This window comes from Astyanax mexicanus, chromosome 6, assembly GCF_023375975.1.
Source record: "Astyanax mexicanus isolate ESR-SI-001 chromosome 6, AstMex3_surface, whole genome shotgun sequence".
Classification (NCBI taxonomy): domain Eukaryota; kingdom Metazoa; phylum Chordata; class Actinopteri; order Characiformes; family Acestrorhamphidae; genus Astyanax; species Astyanax mexicanus.
Genome location: NC_064413.1, coordinates 16,507,224 through 16,526,716, shown reverse-complemented (window position 1 = coordinate 16,526,716; position 19,493 = coordinate 16,507,224). Strand labels below are relative to the sequence as shown.

Sequence of the window (19,493 nt, the reverse complement as noted above, 5' to 3'; positions counted from 1 at the left end):
TTTGTCTGATTGAAGATGTGAAGTTACCGCAGGTCAGAGTTAGTGGGTAAGCAGTAGTGGAGTGGTTAATGTCCGCAGGATGCCGGCGGTGGTCTTCTTAGGGTCTCCGCTGGTTAGTAGAAAGCCAGAAGAGCAGAACAGCAGGACGAGGCCCATCTAAAGCCAGGGGCCGAGTCGGGCCCTTACCCCGTTGCTGTGTGTGGAGTGCAGGGACTGTTCGCTGGTGGAGGAGCAGGTGCTGATGCGGTCTGCCTCCTTGCTGTGACTCGAGAGCCTGCGCCTCTGGCTGGAGCTGCGGACGGGCAGGGGGTCGTCCCGGTCCGCGTAGGTCCCAGGGGGGCGGCCAGGGGGTGAGACAGTCGCAGAAGCCCAGAAGGGGGCGGAAGCTTTCGTTGCAGGGCTGCCTGGGGTGAAGGGTGTAGAGCTCGGGGGGCTTAAAGGGGAAAGCAGGGGTGAAGGGAGGCCCGCTCGAGGCCTGGGAATGGCCAGGGGCATGGAGGGCACCGGGGGCATAGGGGCCACCGCTGCTCTGGGGATGGAAGACCCAGGCTGGACCTGGCCCTCGGCCACGGAGCACGTACCTGAGGTGCGGCTGTCCGAGCTGTGGGGGTGATGGTGCTGCACTGGCTGGGGGAGGCGGGAGGAAGGCTGCGGGATTCTGGAACTGCGAGAGCGTGAAGACGAGCTGGAGCTGCTGCTGCTGCTGCCCCCGGGGAGACCACTGCTGCCGGGGCCGCCCGAACCACTCGCCCCCACGTGGTTCCGCTGGTACTCGATGGGAGACGTTAGTGCTAGAAAATTCAATCAAATAATTAGTGTTAAAAACCATTGTTACAATATTGTGAATATCACAAATGTACATCATTGCTGTCATACAAAAAATATAATTTTTGGCCTCTTGATATTTTTGGAATCTATATTGTGTCTCTGATTAAGATGAGACCAGAAGAAATACTCCAAAATTACTTAAAATCTAAAAGGAAAATTAAAAGCTATTTTTTATACAACTTACATGTTCTGTTATATTTTGTTGCATTATAACAAAAAAGAGGTATATTTTTATATATGTTTTTTCACCTTACCTTTACCATACAGAAAATCGAGTATAAAATAACACGTATGGAAATACAACAGACATGTTAGCATGTCACCCAGTAAAGCTGTACACCATCTCTGTCTCAGCCTTAGATGACCTGGTGAGTCAGAAGTCACAGCTATCCACACAAAAGCCTTCTAATTACGGTAGCTATGTACTTATGACAAGGACTTCCATATATTTGGATTTACTTATTTAATTTCAGTTCATAAAGCTAAAAGTCAGGTTTATTTTATAATAAATAAATATCCCTTTAGAACCAGATACACTCAGTGGATTACTGTGATATCTTGCTTTCACAAGCGATATAGAATTTAAAGGCACATTTTTGACTCAAACTATTTAAACCAACAGGTGTTAAAACTATAAACTATATTCTAATGTTGTGTGAGAATCACATGCATAATTCTAGCATTAGAAAAGACTGTGCCGAGTAAAGAGGGTACAGGAAGGAAGTAAGAGTGAGAGAATGGCAGCAACTGAAAAAGAGAGTGAGAGAGAAAGAGAGAAAGAGTCTAAGAGAATACATGATGGTTATATAGCCACAGTACAGAGTAAAATATCCTACTCTTTATAATACAAAATTATACTCTGCACTTGTTACTAGGGCTGCACAATTTATAATATAAAAATATCTAATTGCGATTTTTTTTTACACAAAATATTGCAAATGCGATTTAAATTGTGATTATTTTTAATCCATTTAAGCCTAAACCTGTATTAGTGGTTAAAATATATATTAAATATAATAATAAACTTTTTTTTCCACATAAATATAAAGTGTTCCTAGGTTTGTTAGATTAAATGCAGTTTTCAGTTTTATTTTTTACATTTCAACGAAAAAAAATAAAATAAATAATAATAATAATAATAATAATAAGTGAGTGACTATAAGCCTACAATCCCCAGCACTCTACAGACTACAAACACGGTGACATCACAGCACAGGTGCCGCAACATTGTGACACGTCTCCGGACACACAGACACACTTGCAGGCTATTGGCTAATTCAAATCTCAGTTTCTGCAATTGAAAAATCGCGTTCATTCAAATCGTGATTTCAATTGAAACAGTTAACTTACTGATATGATGCTGATTTTACATTAAAGAGACATTATGAGAGTTTTGTTATTTTAGAGACCTCTCTGGTGAGAACGTATAATTGCACAGAACATGTGGAAGATTACTGTAAAAGCAGGATAATGTAAATAAATTACTGTGTGACTTACTGTGTATTTTTTAGAACATTGTTTTGATTATTTTGTTCATTTATCAAATATGGTAAATATGGAAAAAGCAAATACATCCAACAAACCTACCAGACCACACTGGTTTTAAATTAAGTTTATATCAGATGTTGCATTGATGCATTTGAATGTTTTGTCCCCTACCAAACGCTACTTTAACCTATATGCTGGCAGTTATATCAACTGAATGAAGTGAACAGAGCAGCGTTTTACCGTTGAGGAAGTTCCTCTGGTTCTCGAGGATGCTGCTGATCTGGTGGACCCAGGTCTGGCAGAGCGCTAGACTGGAAGAGTGGAGGATGTAGCGCTCACTGCCCCCTGTGGATGACCTCGAGGTCAGAGTGAACTTACAGGGGTCACCATCTGAACTCTCCTCCAGTCCCAACCAGCTGACCTATAAGCGGAGAGGGACAGACACAAAGTGAGATAGGGAGACTGAAAGCAATGCTGAGCATGGGAGGAAGTATATTTAAACTTCATGCAGTTATTAAAATAATATATTATTAACCATTATGCCAATGTTCAACCTTGCTATGTGAAAGAGAATGCCAATATCTGCTAATAACTGTCCCCTGAAAGAAACTCGGAAACATTCTGCTTTATTGTAACCTAGCTAAGACCACCCTGAAACAAGTGTTAGTATTGTAGTGCAGAGGTGAGTATTATCAGCCTGTAGTCTGCTTCTAACCCTGGCTAGCACTGCTGGAGCAGCTTTAGCATTATCCGCAAACCACACTAAGTGCCAGCTCTTTCGCTGTTCAGAGGTGAGTATTATCAACCTGTAGTGTGCTCCTAATCCTGGCTAGCACTGCTCGAGCAGCATTAGCAGTAGCTGCTAACCATGCTAGCTCTTTCACCATTCAGAGGTGAGTATATCGGAGTATTGCCTGCGTGTTTACCGTGTTAAAACAAGCTATGTTGGACAAACCACCAACTAATATCACCCTGGCTTACCAGAATACTCAGACTCACTCAGTGTAGTGCTATCAGGCAGCATTAGCTGCTAACCGCTAGCTAATGCTCTACCCTCAGTGCTGGAGAAATGTGCCAATCTAAGCTTACTGTAAATAAACAGAAGCACTTTACTCACCCAAATAAACAGTTTTCAGGAGAGAAATCTGTGTAGATTCATTTCCAGCACTTGTTTGACTTTAAAAGAAGGTCTTTATTACAGTTTTGTTTACTTAGCTTAGCTTTACTTAACTTAATTAGCTTAGCCACCCACCCACTACCACCCAGCGGCGAGACCTGCTGAATTAGAAGTTCCTTATAGTGTCTCTTAAAATGCGCCTCATAATGCGGTGCGCCTTATAGTGCGAACTATATGATTAAGTGTAAAATACATGGTTAAAAAAGCAGTAAAGACAGGCTGAGAAGTACAGCGTAAGTGTTGCAGTTTAGATATGAGTATTATGTAGTATTATGTAGTAACACTGTGTTCTTACAACAAGAGCGAATACAGAAGGGGTCAAACCAGAATTCTCCCACAAGAATCAAAGCTTTCTACACCCACAGCCAGTGGCTCTCACGTCTCACCTCAAAAAAACACTGTGGTCACACCAAAACCCTTTCATCAAAACACAGTAAACTACTCAAAAACAGACGAGGAGAGCTTTCACACCTATGTTGTTTGGTTTGGTTCAATTAAAAAAAGCAGGGGTGAGGGTTCAAATTAACTGTGATCTTGTTTATTTGCAGCGTGAAAGACTTTTCTGAAATTATCATTTTGTTTTATTATTATTTTGTTATTGTGATTTTTGGTCAGTGTATTTGTGTTCTTCTACCTGCTTGTGGACTTATTTAGAACACATGCACATATATATATATATATATATATATATATATATATTATAAAACAATAAAAATAAAAATATTTACACCCAGTTAAAAGTTTTAAAGCTGAGCTAAAGGCTGATGTTGCCATGTGGGTCAGCCAGACCTGACTCTTCCTGTACCAGTTTTCCATTTATTTAAAGGTGTAGGAAACAGTTCTCACTTTTCTCTGGCTGTATCTGTGATTTCTAAAGAAAATACTTCTACTTTTAATATTTACAGTTTCTGTGTCTTTTTCTAGTTATTATGATGTGCTGTGTGTTATGTACGTGGTGCAGTAGAGAGAGAAGTCTTTGTCAATTTTTAAATGATTTTCAGAGCGCAGTTTATTTCCATTGCTACTTATCAGCTGAAAGCTGTTTGATAAAAGAAGAAAATACTCCCTCTTTTTTTAAACAATATATTAGATTTTTTTCAGTTTGTTTTATTTTTACAATATGCAGTTTTTTTAAACACTAAAATTATGTTTTTCAGTTTTTAGGTCATATGTTTTCTTTTTATAAAGGCCCTGGCAGTTTATTGCAAAATTTCGTCCATTTAATTTTGTACCATTTCCGATTACTTTTGTCTGGAAGTGTACGTTACAAGCAAAATAATGCGGGAAAAACAATGCCTGTGGCTCTGTTCACCTTAATGCTGTTTTTAAACAGGTAGCCTGGCATGGAGAAGCCTTTCTTCTTGTCCAGAGGCTCACTGAAGATAACTATCTGCTCAAAGAGGAAGACGCGTCGCTCCTTCATGCGGGACAGCAGCCCGCCGTCCTGATCCGATACCATGAAGGTGTCCTGGAGGATGAGTCTGCCCTGAGCCACGATTTTCCCCTGAATAACACAAACAACATAGTTTAGAACAAAGTGTAAATGTATGCATCCATTGTACATACAGCTCTGAAAAATAAATAAATAAATAAAAGATCACTTCAGTTTCAGAATCAGTTTCTCTGATTTTGCTATTTATAGGTATATGTTTGAGTAAAATGAACATTGTTGTTTTATTCTATAAACTACAGACAACATTTCTAACAAATTCCAAATAAAAATATTGTCATTTAGAGCATTTATTTGCAGAAGATGAGAAATGGCTGAAATAACAAAAAAGATGCAGATCTTTCAGATCTCAAATAAAGTTTTAATCAATATTTGGTGGAATAACTCTGGTTTTCAATCACAGTTTTTTATGCATCTTGGCATGTTCTCCTCCACCAGTCTTCCACACTGCTTTTGGATAACTTTATGCCACTTCTGATGCAAAAATCCAAGCAGTTCAGCTTGGTTTGATGGTTTGTGTTCATCCATCTTCCTCTTGATTGTATTCCAGAGGTTTTTAACTTGGTAAAATCAAAGCAACTCATAATTTTTAAGTGCTCTCTTTTTTCCAGAGCTGTATGTACACAAATTTATAGTAGAAGTGAAGACCGAAAACGATCGTCCATCTGGCTAAAGAGACTCACATCAAAGCCCTGAAGACGGCCCACGTTCATCATGTCATTGCACCGCTTAGGAACGACACACATGACCTCCACAGCTTTCTGTAAAACACAATCAAATACATATGCCAAGAAAACATGATATATACACTATATATACACTTAAACCTGAACTGCTCTGTTTAAAAGATTAGAATGATCAAGACAGTAAAAAATAACGAGCAAAAAAAAGAGGAACAAGACATCAATCCTCACCTCTAGCTCTGTTGTGTCAACTCCAGCCTTTTTGGAAAACTTCAGAAAGTCCTAAAGCAGAAAATGAAGAGAAAACTGAAACTTCTACTGCTAATGATTAAGACATTTCAGGTTTCAGCTTTACCAGATGTGCAGTCTGGTGGTCTAATTTTATTCACAGTTCTGGTGCAGAGGTTTCACCGGAAACAGCAGGTTATCACACCTAAAGGTGTCTAAAATTCCATTTTACTCTGTGGTCACACAGATAAAGATATTTTTAAAGAATAAAACATATCTGTCATAGTTGTTTTATTGCCAAAGCCCGTATGAAAGAGTGTGATCTAACACTAAAGCCAACATCCCAAAATCTTAAGATGGAAGCGTACTTAACATGAATGTGATGATACATTTATTTTATAGGATATCAAAAAGGCAACATACAAAATAGATACAGTTCAGTTTATAAAATACAGTAGTGTATTGTGTATTTTTAGTTTTTTTTTTTTTAAAGCAACACTCAACACATAAGTTTTAGGAATTTGTCTGGTAAGAGTGTGTAATTGCACAGAAGTACGAGTATTTTAAATGCAGGGTTCTGTAAATACATTAAGATGTACAGTTCTGTGTTTTTATATATAAGCATATTGTTTGTTTATTTAACACAATAATGGACATACCGGGAAAATAGTACCATTAATTAAAAAAAAAAGCTAACAAACCTGGAAATGCTACTGTTTTCAATGTAAAATAAAAAAAAAATATTAGGGACTGCTGCTTTAAACAAAATGCTGTACTTCATTTTGATATATAAAATACACATATAAAAGGTTACACACTCTAATATTTTGTTGGACCACCTTTAGCTTTGATTGCAGCACACATTCACTGTGACATTGTTAGTTAAAGCAAAGTAAAGCCAAGCTTAGTAAAAAAAAAAAAAAAAAAAGATTTTCTTTTAAAGTCAAACGAGTGCTGGATGTTAATCTACACAGATTTCTCATCTGAAAAAAAAATGTATTTGGGTGAGTAAAGTGCTTCTGTTTATTTACAGTAAGCTTAGATTCCTGAATTTTTCCAGCACTAAGCTGGAGCATTAGCATTAGCGGCTACATGCTCCAGCAGCTAGCCGAGGTTAGCAGCAGGCTACAGGTCGAAAAAAAACCTCACCTCTAAATGGGGAAATAGCGAGCACATTTAGCGGGTAATGCTAATACTACTACAGCAGTGCTAACTGGGGTTAGCAGCAGGCTACAGGCCGATAATACTCACCTATAAATGAGGAAATAGCGGTTAGCAAATGATGACAATGTTACTCTGACCCCAGTGCTGGAGAACCTAACTAAAACTCCTGTATAACTGCTTTACTGCTCATTACAACCTGACTGGTAAAATTCATACACAAAACACACTGGATTAAAAGGCTCACTGTTGATTTTAGGGAAAATTAAAGGATTTTAAGTACACCTTATATTGGGAAAAATACGTCACTCTTTCACAATTTCAATCTAAACCTGACCAAATGCAGCAACCCCACATCATTTACTTACTTAAATCCAGGTGAAGACTTTTGATGATAGTGCATGATAAAAATAGAGTCATTTATGCAATGTAGGGACTGCTGCTTTAAATAAAACATGTTTAAAATACTATACAAAATAGATTAATATATACAATGTGTAATTTATATTTTTATTTAAATATCTGAACATAAGGTCAAAGAAACACTCCAGGTTTAAGGAGGCTTTAAAGTGTAATTTTAAATCAAATATTTTGTACAGTGCAGTATGTGCACTAGCCTGCCTGATAACTGACCTAATAACTGTGTGCTCTGTTGTGAGACCCCTGCTGCCTGTGATTGGTCCTAATCATCACCTTGATTGTTCGGACACCTTCTCCTGGACTGTGATTGGTGCTAATTAAAGTCTTGTTTATTCTCAGACCTCCTGCAGAGTTATTAAGTGAACGTAGAGTAGGACTGCTTGTTTAATTTGTTTAGTTTAAGTATCCAGCAGGGGGCGTGGCAGCAGTGTAAACTCCAGTGTTTTGAGTTACCTTCAGCAGTAGCTGGTACTTCATTATCCTCTGAACTGGCTTGATGAGGAGGTCTGTGATCTGCAGCCTGTGACCCAAACGCTGCTTCAAATCCTTAAAGAAGAAGAGAGAAGATATTAATTCACATTTCACACAAAAAACAACTGTAATTGTCAGTCAATATGAACACATTGATATATTGACTTTTTTAGGTTCGCTTAGATTTGGTCAGAAATTTGTTGTCAGCTATAACTGGATTTGTCAGAGCCAGTTGGCAAAAATATAATTACATAAACAATAGATGGATGGATGGATGATCGACTCTCTCCATCATGAAACGGAGAAACAGAGGTGTAGGCTACTGAGGTGTAGGTTAGTAGGCTACTATGTATGTGATTACCTACAATTAGCATTTGTTTCACTGCTGTGTTACTGGAAAATAACAGTCACTGCAGACAAATGTTTATTTAGGATAGTATTCTAATAGCTGGGGGAATCTTACTATAGTGTAAATTGTGAGAAAGTGTATAAAATAACACTTTAATTTTAAATTAAATTAAATAAACAAGTTCATTTGCTAAAACACTAGACTGGTATTATGGATGTTTTTCAGCAATGTATATTTTATTACACATTGTTTTCTTACCTCAAAATAAGTGTCTATGTACTCAGAAACAATGTGTTCAGATTTGGGCTTGTTTTGGCAGTACACAATGTACATGTGTAATCGCCGTTCCTGTGGATTAAAAAAAAAAGAAAAAAAAAGGGGGTTAATGATCACACACATGTCCTCAAAAGTATACAAAATACATACAAGATACCATCATAAAACAATTATTCAGGAGCATTACTTTACACAATATCTCAATAAAGTAACATTAAACCACCATCAAACAAAATTGCTTACTTGTTTGATGAACAGTGGTGCCAGTCTATCAGGGTCTTCTAAACACTTCTCCAGTTCACTCAGGAAGAAACTGTGTATAAAAAAAGTCCAATTAGAAACATATATGAACACCTCAGGTCAATAAAAATATATAATATATAATGTGTGATTGAAAAAAGGAGTCTGAGTCTACCACCACACACTCTATTGGCCACTTTTTATTGAAAGCCCTCTACCTTGTGCACTGGATTATGGGTTTGATACTTTAAAATGCCCTGGTGTGTATGTGTGGTATGTGTGTGAATTTGTATATGACTGTATGCCTGTGTATGGACTGGCACTAAGGGTGATGACAGTTTTGTTTACTTAGCTTAGCTTTACTTAACTTAGTTATCTAACCCCTATAAGTACTGGGCAGGGTTTCATCATTCCAGAGAACATAGTCCCACTGCTCCACAGCTCAACGCGAGGGGTTTATATTCCTCTAGTCCCCACGGGCTAATATTTATAGATTTGTCTACGATGATTATGAGCCTTGGTCACAGGTATTATATTTATTGAAATTTATTCTAGTTTAAGCTTTATCCTTCACTGTGTACAATATAAGCCTCTTGATTTGATAGGGCTACAAATGATTAATCATGCATCAACCGATCAGCTCCAGTGAATCGCGCCACCTACTCTTTGTGCCATTCGAAGATCTGGTGGATGTTTCCGAACACTATCTTGTCTTTGCCCTTCATATCGTCTGGAACCCCCTCCTCCTTCATCCGGCTCATATAGCCCTGATAAATCAGGAGGACAAAGACACGGTTACCATGGAGACAGCGACACGGACACCAAACATGTGATCGCACCATGCGGACAACGCTGAGGAGGTGGTACCGCCCACCGCCCGTCAGCTCACTTCCTGTTCCAAACCTCCACATTTCTGCTGCCACTGAAAAGAAAATCCATCCATCCAGTTTAAAGCTGCAACAGCCCCCCCCCACCCTTCCCCCAACCCGCCATCCCACATCCTCAAACTGCAGACACGAGTTTTCTCACTAAACTCAACAAATGAACAGCTTACTGTAAAAATATGCACAACCCGACGCTGACCCTGCGCTTGACTCATCCAGCCTACACACTGCTTCCTATACATCTCCAGCCTCATCAGCGTTCACACACACACAACCGCATGCTGGAGCTATTTACAAAGATGACGTCCGAGTCTAATTCCCTGCTGTGCCTGTGTTCTTACCTCCACTACTGAACCCAGGTCTCTAACGTAGTCTCTCTCCGTCTCCACCAACTCCAGAAGCACATAGCTGGAAAATAACACAGAGAAAAAAAGATAAAAATGACATTTTAGTGACTGTGACAATGCTTCGCTGAACCGGAACCAACAGCGCTAGGAACAGCATGACAGTTTGTTCCTGTGTTATTTGTGCAAATAACACATCAGTGTTATACTGTATGCTATGCCCAGTAATTTAGAGCTAAGGAACAAATGGTTGGAATTTGTCTATGGAACACCACCAGCGAAGTACAATTGCCATAGTTTAAAACAGTTCTTTTTACACTAGTTGAAAGTAAAAATCTGGGGTGGATTTATACTTTCTGAACCTGGACTACCCTCCTCTGCGTCTAAGTAACTTCAGGTTTAAATAGGATCTCCGGTGGATTTTGTGTTTTACAGAGACTTTAGGACTAGGTCAGTGGCTGAACTGCACTTAGCAGGGCATTACACATGCTGTAAGGTGACATTGCAAAGACTGTTTTTAGTCTAAACATGTTTTTATTTTAAAACGTTTCTAACTGTTGTCGGTCTCGCTGCTTCGCAGTGCTGTTAGCCAATCAGAGGTGATATGTTTGCATGTATGAATATTCATGAGCAAGAGCCGAAACTGGACTAAAGCAGGGTTATACCGGTAGCTTAGGGAGTGAATGATTGCTGTAGTTGCTTACTGGCGTTTCTTGAGGAAGCCTGTTCTGCGCTCCTCCATCTCATCCACGGGTGAAGAGGAGGAGAGGAGGGAGTTATCTGAGGGATTACAGGAGGGGCTACTGCTGTCTGCCTGATCAACCGAGAGAGAACTGGGCCGGTCCTCCAGACTCTGATAAAGAGAGAGAGAAAGGAGAAAGAGAGAATAGACAACTGAGAATGAAACTTTTGACAATGCTGAGCTACAATCATTAGACATGTAACCTTCTAACTGTCTTTGCTTAAATATAATGTTTGCAAATACTCTAAAAAGTCTAAAATCATATTTACTATCAACTATTAATAACTATCAACTATTACTATCAACGATCATTGTTAATTATTTATTCTTATATGAATGAAATAAATAAGATAGACTCTCCTGCATTCATACCATCTTGCTCTTGACCAGTTCCTCAATGGCACTGACCAACTCTGCTGCACTGGGGGTCTCAGAACTGCTTGGACGTCCTGAGAGACGGGAGGAACCCTGCAGAAAGAAACACATATATTTCAGTGTCTGTATTTTACTGCAGTACGTCCATTCTGGAAGAGCCAAAAACAAAAATCATTCTCACTCCATTACTTTCTGCAGATATATACAGCTTTGAAAAAAATAAAGAGACCACTTCATTTTCTGAATCAGTTTTTCTGATTTTGCTATTTATAGCTATATATTTGAGTAAAATGAACATTTTTGTTTTATTCAATAAACTACATTTCTCCCAAATTTCAAATAAAAATATTGTAATTTAGAGCATTTATTTGCAGAAAATAAGAAATGCCTGAAATAACAAAAAAGATGCAGAGCTTTCAGACCTCAAATAATGCAAAGAAAAAAAAAATCATTTTAATAAAGTTTTAAGATTTCAGAAATTAATATTTGGTGGGATAAACCTGGTTTTTAATCACAGTTTTCATGCAACTTGGTATGTTCTCCTCCACCAGTTTTACACACTGCTTTTGGATAACTTTATGTCACTCCTAATGCAAAAAATTAAGCAGTTTAGCTTGGTTTGATGGCTTGTGATCATCCATCTTCCTCTTGATTATATTCCAGAGGTTTTCAACTTGATAAAATTGAAATTTGGTAAAAGAAACTCATCATTTTTAAGTGGTCTCTTATTTTTCAAGAGCTGTATGTTGTATATGTTACATCTAAGATATGATTTTTAAATTATTAGCTTTAACTAAAGTAATTTCCGTCCAACCACAGCTTAGTGTCTATAACTAGGCCTATGCACCTCTAAATGTAAAAGTATTCTTTTTTTTTTTTTTTTATAAAAAATAGGATGCCCACTTATAAAAAAAAACATATAACATTATATAATTCCATAATAATTCTCAGTATTTTCAGTTTGATACTTAAATATGGGGCTGGATGACAGTCAAAATTACTGGCCGATCAATACAATATAATTCCAATAACAATTTGAAAAAATATAAAAAGACAGAGAAAACAGAGATAAACATAAATATAACTTCAAATAAAAGACTTAACATTAAGGAATGTTTTTTTTTTTCATTTTTTTTTTCTCAAGTAATTAAGCTGAGTGAGAAAGAAACATTAAGGACATTTTATTCTACACACCCAATTTGACCCTGATCAAATAATGTTGAATCCATAACTACACAACTTGTCCTGCTGTGGAAGTTTCAACATTAATCCAGCGTGAAGGAAAGCTCACCATTGCAGTTCTTTCACCAGTTCAACATTCCACCAGTCCGAATGTATGAGGGTATGGGGCGTGGCCTCTGAACTCACCAGCTAAGAGGGGGCCAATAACAGGGTTGTGGGCAAGGTTTGGATTCTCGATTTGGAAAAGGTTATGTTGGATTTGTTTTGGCTGAGAGTAAATGTAACACACGTGACTGCTTTGCTGCATGTGATGCTACATACTCTCCAATACGCCATTAAAGAGGATCACCACAGTCCGGACAAAGGAAGGAAGGGTTTCTGAATTTCTGTATATATTTAATTATGAACACAATCACACACACACAGGTTTTAATCGTTCTCTACTGCAGCTATTGCTTCTCATGGAGTATTTGAAAAGCAAAGAAACAAGATGGAGAAAGGGGAAGAGGGTAAACTGAAACGGCATTAAAAAAAGAAGAGGAGGAGGAAGAGAAATGGCTTGCGTGGGGCAGCTACATGGACAGATATGGGAACTGGGACAAAACAGACGCAGAACAAAAGTCAACATAGTGCTGGAGAGCAAAACAACATTAACAAAGAAGAGAAAACATGAGACAAAAGTGTTAGAACAAGATAAGTAAAAACGAATAACTAAATAACTGACTATTTTAACATGTTTTACACTGCCCTTCAATAAAGTACAACACAAAACATTCAGTATTGTGTAGGTCAATCAATACCATGGTCAACACTAGCAAATTAAAGGAGCTGTATGTGATATCAGCCCAGTACACTTGACATGTACTGCCTCCCTCTCCTGGCCTCATAAGGAACTGATCATTGGGGGGGTGGGGGGGTATGTCATACGTTCTGGTTAGTTCTGCATTACACCTGTTGTCTACAGCTTCAAGTAGCTCATTCCAGTATAGAAATACTTGTAAGTAACAGCTTTAGTATCATTTTATGCTCCTAAGACTTTTAATAAGAAGAATGGAGTCTATATTATAGGCATGCTGCTAACTGCCCTTTGTAACTTTGGTGAAGTAACAAGCAGGAGAATGCTTGCTAGAACTGCCTAATGTTGCATGACCTGTGTCATATTTTGTATTGGATGAACAATCCAAGGATAGTTGTCTATCTCTCAGCTTGTCCAGAAACGCACGTGTAAAGTGTGTCCTTTTGTGATTGCTCAACAGCACAAATTTCAACAAACAAAATCTCTCTAGCTGTGTTGAAATCAGTGTATAAAATCTTGATGTTTTGCTCCTGAATTATGTGGTTCTTATCTATGGCTGTTTGTTAAGAAAACGGAGAAGTTAAGAAAAACGAGTGCTGAGTTGTAGTCAAGAAGCATTCTTTTACCGTATCAAACCTGAGGAGGTGAGTATTATCAAATTATAGCTTGCCGCTAACCCCGGCTAGCACTGTTAAAGCAGCATTAGCATTAACCACGCTAAGCAGTAGCTCTTTTGCCTTTTAAAGGGGAGTATATCTGACTGTAGTTTGTGTGGGATGAACCACTAGCTAATATCACCCTGGCTTACCGGAACACTCAGGGTTACTCTGTTACTCAGTTAACGGTTACCCGCTAATGCTCCAACCTTAGTGCTGGAGAAATTCGGAACTCTAAATAAACTGTAAATAAACGGAAGTGCTTTACCTACCCAAATAAACAGTTTATATTACACTTTTTAAAAATGGTGTTTGATCAGATCCTCCTTATACACAGTAAAACTGTCTGAAACATCAGTATTGATAATTAACCAATATTATTATTATTATTATTATTAATAATTAAATTATTATCGGGCAGCTCTTCTTTGAACATAGATGGTGAGGGTGTTACTAGAGAAATCTGTCGTAACATTCCTAATACAACTTTTTAAGAAATAAATATATAAATAAAAAACTTTATTTATTTTAATGTCCATGAAAATAATACAAACATAACTTTAAAACAATTTAAAAAGATGGGAAATAAAAGTGAAAAACGCTGATATAGCAGGTCATTAAACCATACTGTTAAATCCTGCTCAGTTTATTTAATCAGATATCTAGAGACTGGTTTGGTGTGAAAGGTCAGCTGTAGCCGCTGGTGAAAGAACTTTACCTTGTCCTCCTGGGAGTCCTGGTGGAGAAGACTGTGCTGCTGGATGGCCATGGGGGGCGGCAGGGGGACGGTGTCGGCACACTCCTCTCCCTCCTCCTCCCCACAGCTCTGCATGCCTGAGGAGGACGACTTCGAGAGCGTTCCACTGCTCAGTCCCTCATTTCTCATCCTCTGCCGAGAGAAACAGACAGAGAGGGTGTGGGGTTGAAAAGTGAGACATGCTCAAATGTGAATCCATACTGACCAATTAGTTTAATCATTTACTGTAACACTTTGTGGGTTAGTGCACTGACTATCAATTCTATTTAGGGCTTTTAGTAATGTGATTGTACAAGTAATAATAGAATAATAATCTAATAATTATTCTACAGTTTGAGTAATCAAAAAATAACAAGCAATGCAGATTTTACAACATTTTTATCCTATTTTCTCCCCAATTTACTCAGCCAATTACCAAACCCACTTACTAGGACTCCGCCTATCACTAGTAATTTCCCAACACCAGGAGGGTGAAGATTAGCACATGCCTCCTCCGATACATGTGAAGCCTCTTTTCAAACTGATGTTGATGCAGCATTGCTGAGTAGCAGCACAGCACACTTGGAGGAAAGCGCAGCGACTCGGTTCTGAAACATCAGCTCACAGACGCCCTGTTCTGATTGACATCGCCCTAGAAGTGATGTGGGGAGAGTACGCCATCTACCCACCCAGAAAGAGCAAGGACTATTGTTCTCTTTTGGGGCTCCGGTAACCGATGGCAAGCTACATGAACAGGATTCGAACCGGCGATCTCCTGATCGTAGTGGCAGCGCTTTAGACCTCTGGATCACTCAGAGCCCCCAATGCAAAATAGATTTGATAGATTTAATTTATTTTTGATTCATTGTGATAAGTCCAATCACAGTCCAGGTTTTCTTGTATACAACCTATTATTTATTCATGAAGAACAAAAGATTTGCTTTGTGAAATGTTGTTTTTTATAGGTGAAACTTGGGCCCAATTATGAATAATGGATGGATGGATAGATGGAATGGATAGACAGATCAATAGACAGTTTACTTAATCAGTCCCAGAGGAAAGTTATGTATTGCTGTAGTCACAGAAAAATCGAATAATGTTGTATGTAAATATAAAAATGAAAATAAATAAATAATAAACACAGAAAACAGAAAAGGTTTATCTTCTAATAAACTGCAAAAACAGCTGCAGTTTAACATTTTAATATCAAGATATTAATCCTGTGTGAATTGTCATGTGGGTAAATATTCCATTATATCCTGTGGAAATTTAGTTTCCTCTACTTGTCTGTAGTATAGAGGCGATTGAGGAGGCATTTTTCAGGTCATGTAAGTCTTATTATCACCAGTTTTTAATCTTGTCCATAAGAAAACCTGCTGAGCTGTGATGTATTTTATTAATGTGAGTAAAAAAAAATGAATGGAATAAATTTGAATTTGAATTGAATCCACCCTACATGATGTTGAACTGAATTTGAATTAGAATTACAGGAAGTGAAATTTAATTCACTGCAATTCAGAGAAATTCATTCTTATTACATATCAGGGGAAATTAGATACTTTTACCATAAATATTTCTTCTAAAAGGAAGTAAAAACATTACCATTAAGCATACACTCCCTTGATGTTGAATAATTAGCAAAGTCTTTATTTCAAAGCATTCAACTGGAATTATGTAAATGCAATTATCATTTAATAAAGTACTTTATTGTAGGGTAACACTGCTGCAGCTAATGGTCAACAGTTCCTCAAATCGCCTGAATGTTTGGACAACTACTTTAAAGACTTGGACAAGGCAAGTTATTCTGGGAAATGAAGTGCTGTTCTATCATTTCACACAATTTAAAAGTTATTTAAGCAATAATACGCGAGAGGGAGTGATATAAAGTGTAATATTGTGCTGCAGTTGTAGATCAGCACAGCTGTGCCAATATTACACGTTATAGCACGAACTTTAAATCTATTAATGCGATTACACCACAGTTTCATTACTGCTGTTTATTGAAATGTTTTGAGAAAATACAATTTGTTTGGTTATAAACACTCCGCCAGTTATAATAGTTCCATTGATGCTCTGTTTGTAGCTGCGCTGTTTGGTTTGTAAGCGCTGCATCTTTGCTACTGTAGGTTACCTGTATGTGGCGGAGTAATACATAGAGAGCTTCTGTTACAGTGCATTACCGGCTGATAACGGCACTCATAAAACGCCCCTCAGCCAATCACATTGCAGGGTCGAAACTAACTGTGGTAAAACACAATTTTATTGATCTGTTTTTAAAGTTAATTTGTGATTATACAATAATTTCTGTATCATATGTAAAATCATAAAATACATTCTAAAGCTTCATTGTTAAACAAACATTAGTATTATGAATTTTATTTAATTTCATGGAATTCCAATTCTACTTCCTGCAATGAACTTCCTGTTATGGAACTTCAATACAATTCTGAATTTTGTACAACCCTGTTCCAAATAATATTAAACTTTGATGAATCCATTTGGCAAATGAGAATGTGACTTCACTCATATCAGAACGCTCTAAGAGAAGCAGTGCTACTATAAAAGCTCTACAGTGAGCAGTGCTGGGGTCAGCATTCCCTGGCAGGGGGAATTCTCCTGGACCTGATTCATAGCCCGGTCAGCCTATTTCTGCTCCTGTCCCATGACACAAAGCCCTGATTCCTGAAAGGTGACTCAGCCTGGGAGAAACAGCTGGTGTGTAGTGACTAACAGCGGGACTCAACACAAACAAATACCAGCAGGTGGACCAGAGTCACGAGCTCTAATATAGAAACAGCAGCACAGCCACACCACACTTTATACTGCAGCGCACTGAAAACACTTTATACAACACAATTAAATATAAAAACACAAGAACACTTAAGAAATGAAAAGAAAAGAATAAAGTCAGAACTAGCCCTGAAGACACAGACAGCTTAATTTAGATTTTTTTTTTTTCTTTTTCAAAGTTACTGATCTGAGCTATCAAATTATTTGTCTTATTTGAACTGAAAATAATTAATATAGTATAGTAAAAATAAAATAAGCTTAAAAATAAGCTTCATCAGAACATGTCCCAACCATTTGAACAATCACAGCAATCCTCTTTATTAAACTTTCTTAACTAAGGGCAACTAACTAACTAAACGATCGATTAGTTGGGTCTACAGTGGATCAGTGAGTAATTAAGATTGAGAACTGATGTGTATGTTATGGAAAAGAGAATGCTTTTTAAGCATTTAAACTCATCTTGTACAGTATTTAAAATTCTTCTCTGATGTCAAAGTGAGAAATGTTCAAATGCAGTTTTACACACCCATTTACAACAAGAATTAAACAGGCTGATTTTACAGGGCTTATGAATAATTTGATCAATTCTGCTCTGATTGGCTGGTTTACATTAAAAGTCATTAAAATGGTCTTAAACAAAGTTACCAAGTGTAGCCACAATGTTAGCATTTGGAATTTTGAAATGTGGTTGGCTCATCTGGAATTAGTGCTGGGTGATTTTTAACGATTAATTAGCTAAATTCTAATTACAGTTTTAATGTGATTTCAGAATGGAGTAACCACAATTTTACATACAGACATTTTATCTTTTTAATCTAAAATATCTGAAAACGCTCCTCATTTCTGAAGTGTTTATCCATCTTACCTAGGTTACCGGCGCCTCCCACAGACCAACCCGCGCATATTTTATAAACATACCTCCGAGGACTGAGCTCCTACCGAAAACAGTTCCAGCACTTCCAGTACAAACACTCAGTGGGATAAATCATATATTTATTCAGAAATAAATCCTACCGTTTCTAAAAACTGTAGCATCATTGCTCTCCGTTGAGGATCTGTGATTAATTATGGACAACAATAATAATCTCTCCTTTAAATTTTCCTCTGTGACTCGTTTAGGGTGTTGTTTCTCAATTTTCAGTCACAAACATGCGTTCTGAAGTATATAATCCAGTATTAGCCAGAGTGTGAGTTTCTGGGTGTACACAAGTTTTTTTTTTTATTTTTTTTCTTACCGGTAAACCTAGTTTTGAACCATTTCTTTCTACATTTTATCTGTATTTTGATTTTTAATAGGGGGGGGGGGGGGGGGGGGGGGGAATCGATTATAATACAAAATCTGATTTTTTGTAAAAAAAAGTTTTTTTTTTTAAGCCATAATTGCCCAGCACTATCAGGAATGCTGCAGGGCTAGCATTAGCTTTTAGTCTAGCACTGAAACCTGTTGCATCTACTTTCTCAATCTCAATGCTTTCGGCATCACTTCATCCGTTTTACTGTTATATATACATCTGCTCTGTTTTCGTAAAGACAGTAAAAACAACAGTGTTTGAGGTTGACAGTAGTTAAAATTCGTAATGTATGTACTGTAAAGATTTCCTAGAATGCAAGTTACAGACTATTAATGTCATATCAAGGAAAAATCCACCTATAAGATGAGGCTAATTTCTGATAGCATCCTCTAAGGGATGTTGATCATTTAAACAGTACGTGAGCATTATAGACACTAACCTCCTCCAAGGTCTCGTCCTGGGGCGTGGCCGCGTTGTCGTCCGAGTCTTTCTGCGAGGCTCCGTCTGCGTTCTTGCGCATGTCTCGGCTCTTCTTGTGCTTGTGAGCCAGCTTCTTCACATGGCCGTCTGCCTTGCCACTGCTGAGCCTCCTCACCGGGCTGGTCAGCCATTTGCGCAGCGTGTTGCCCGGCCGCTTGGCCCCTGGAGAACCCTGCAGATGCCCGGGCTGAAGAGTGGCACTGCCTGACAGTCCACCATCATTACTGGACACTGAGAGAGAATCTGCAAGGAGAGAAAGGAGCACTAATAAGTCAATATGCTCCACTTGTAGCAGAGTATATAACGATTATGTATAACATTTATAACATTACGTGTTATCAGACAACAATCTGGGAACACTTCAAAACATTTTCAATTTTAAACATTATTTAGGGTTTAAGACACATAGGACACTCATTTTGGACACTTTTGGTTTGATTAATTA

The 19,493-nt window shown here is 37.9% G+C and overlaps 1 protein-coding gene across 5 annotated transcripts in view; it reads right to left on the bottom strand.

Moving 5' to 3' along the window:
* The window catches only part of triob (trio Rho guanine nucleotide exchange factor b), a 274,443-nt gene that overhangs the window by 15,304 nt on the left and 239,646 nt on the right, over positions 1–19,493 (bottom strand). For 4 of the 5 annotated variants that reach the window (XM_049480843.1, XM_049480844.1, XM_049480845.1 and 1 more), the window contains 14 exons: positions 19,008–19,291; positions 14,469–14,639; positions 11,114–11,209; positions 10,704–10,852; positions 9,997–10,063; positions 9,435–9,538; positions 8,775–8,844; positions 8,514–8,603; positions 7,889–7,981; positions 5,858–5,908; positions 5,627–5,704; positions 4,806–4,997; positions 2,557–2,737; positions 187–791 (listed from right to left, as the gene is read on the bottom strand). In XM_049480843.1, the coding sequence (XP_049336800.1) occupies positions 187–791; positions 2,557–2,737; positions 4,806–4,997; positions 5,627–5,704; positions 5,858–5,908; positions 7,889–7,981; positions 8,514–8,603; positions 8,775–8,844; positions 9,435–9,538; positions 9,997–10,063; positions 10,704–10,852; positions 11,114–11,209; positions 14,469–14,639; positions 19,008–19,291 (2,231 nt within the window). The remainder of the gene's footprint in view (positions 1–186; positions 792–2,556; positions 2,738–4,805; positions 4,998–5,626; positions 5,705–5,857; positions 5,909–7,888; positions 7,982–8,513; positions 8,604–8,774; positions 8,845–9,434; positions 9,539–9,996; positions 10,064–10,703; positions 10,853–11,113; positions 11,210–14,468; positions 14,640–19,007; positions 19,292–19,493) is intronic. The other variant, XM_049480847.1, reaches the window with a different exon arrangement.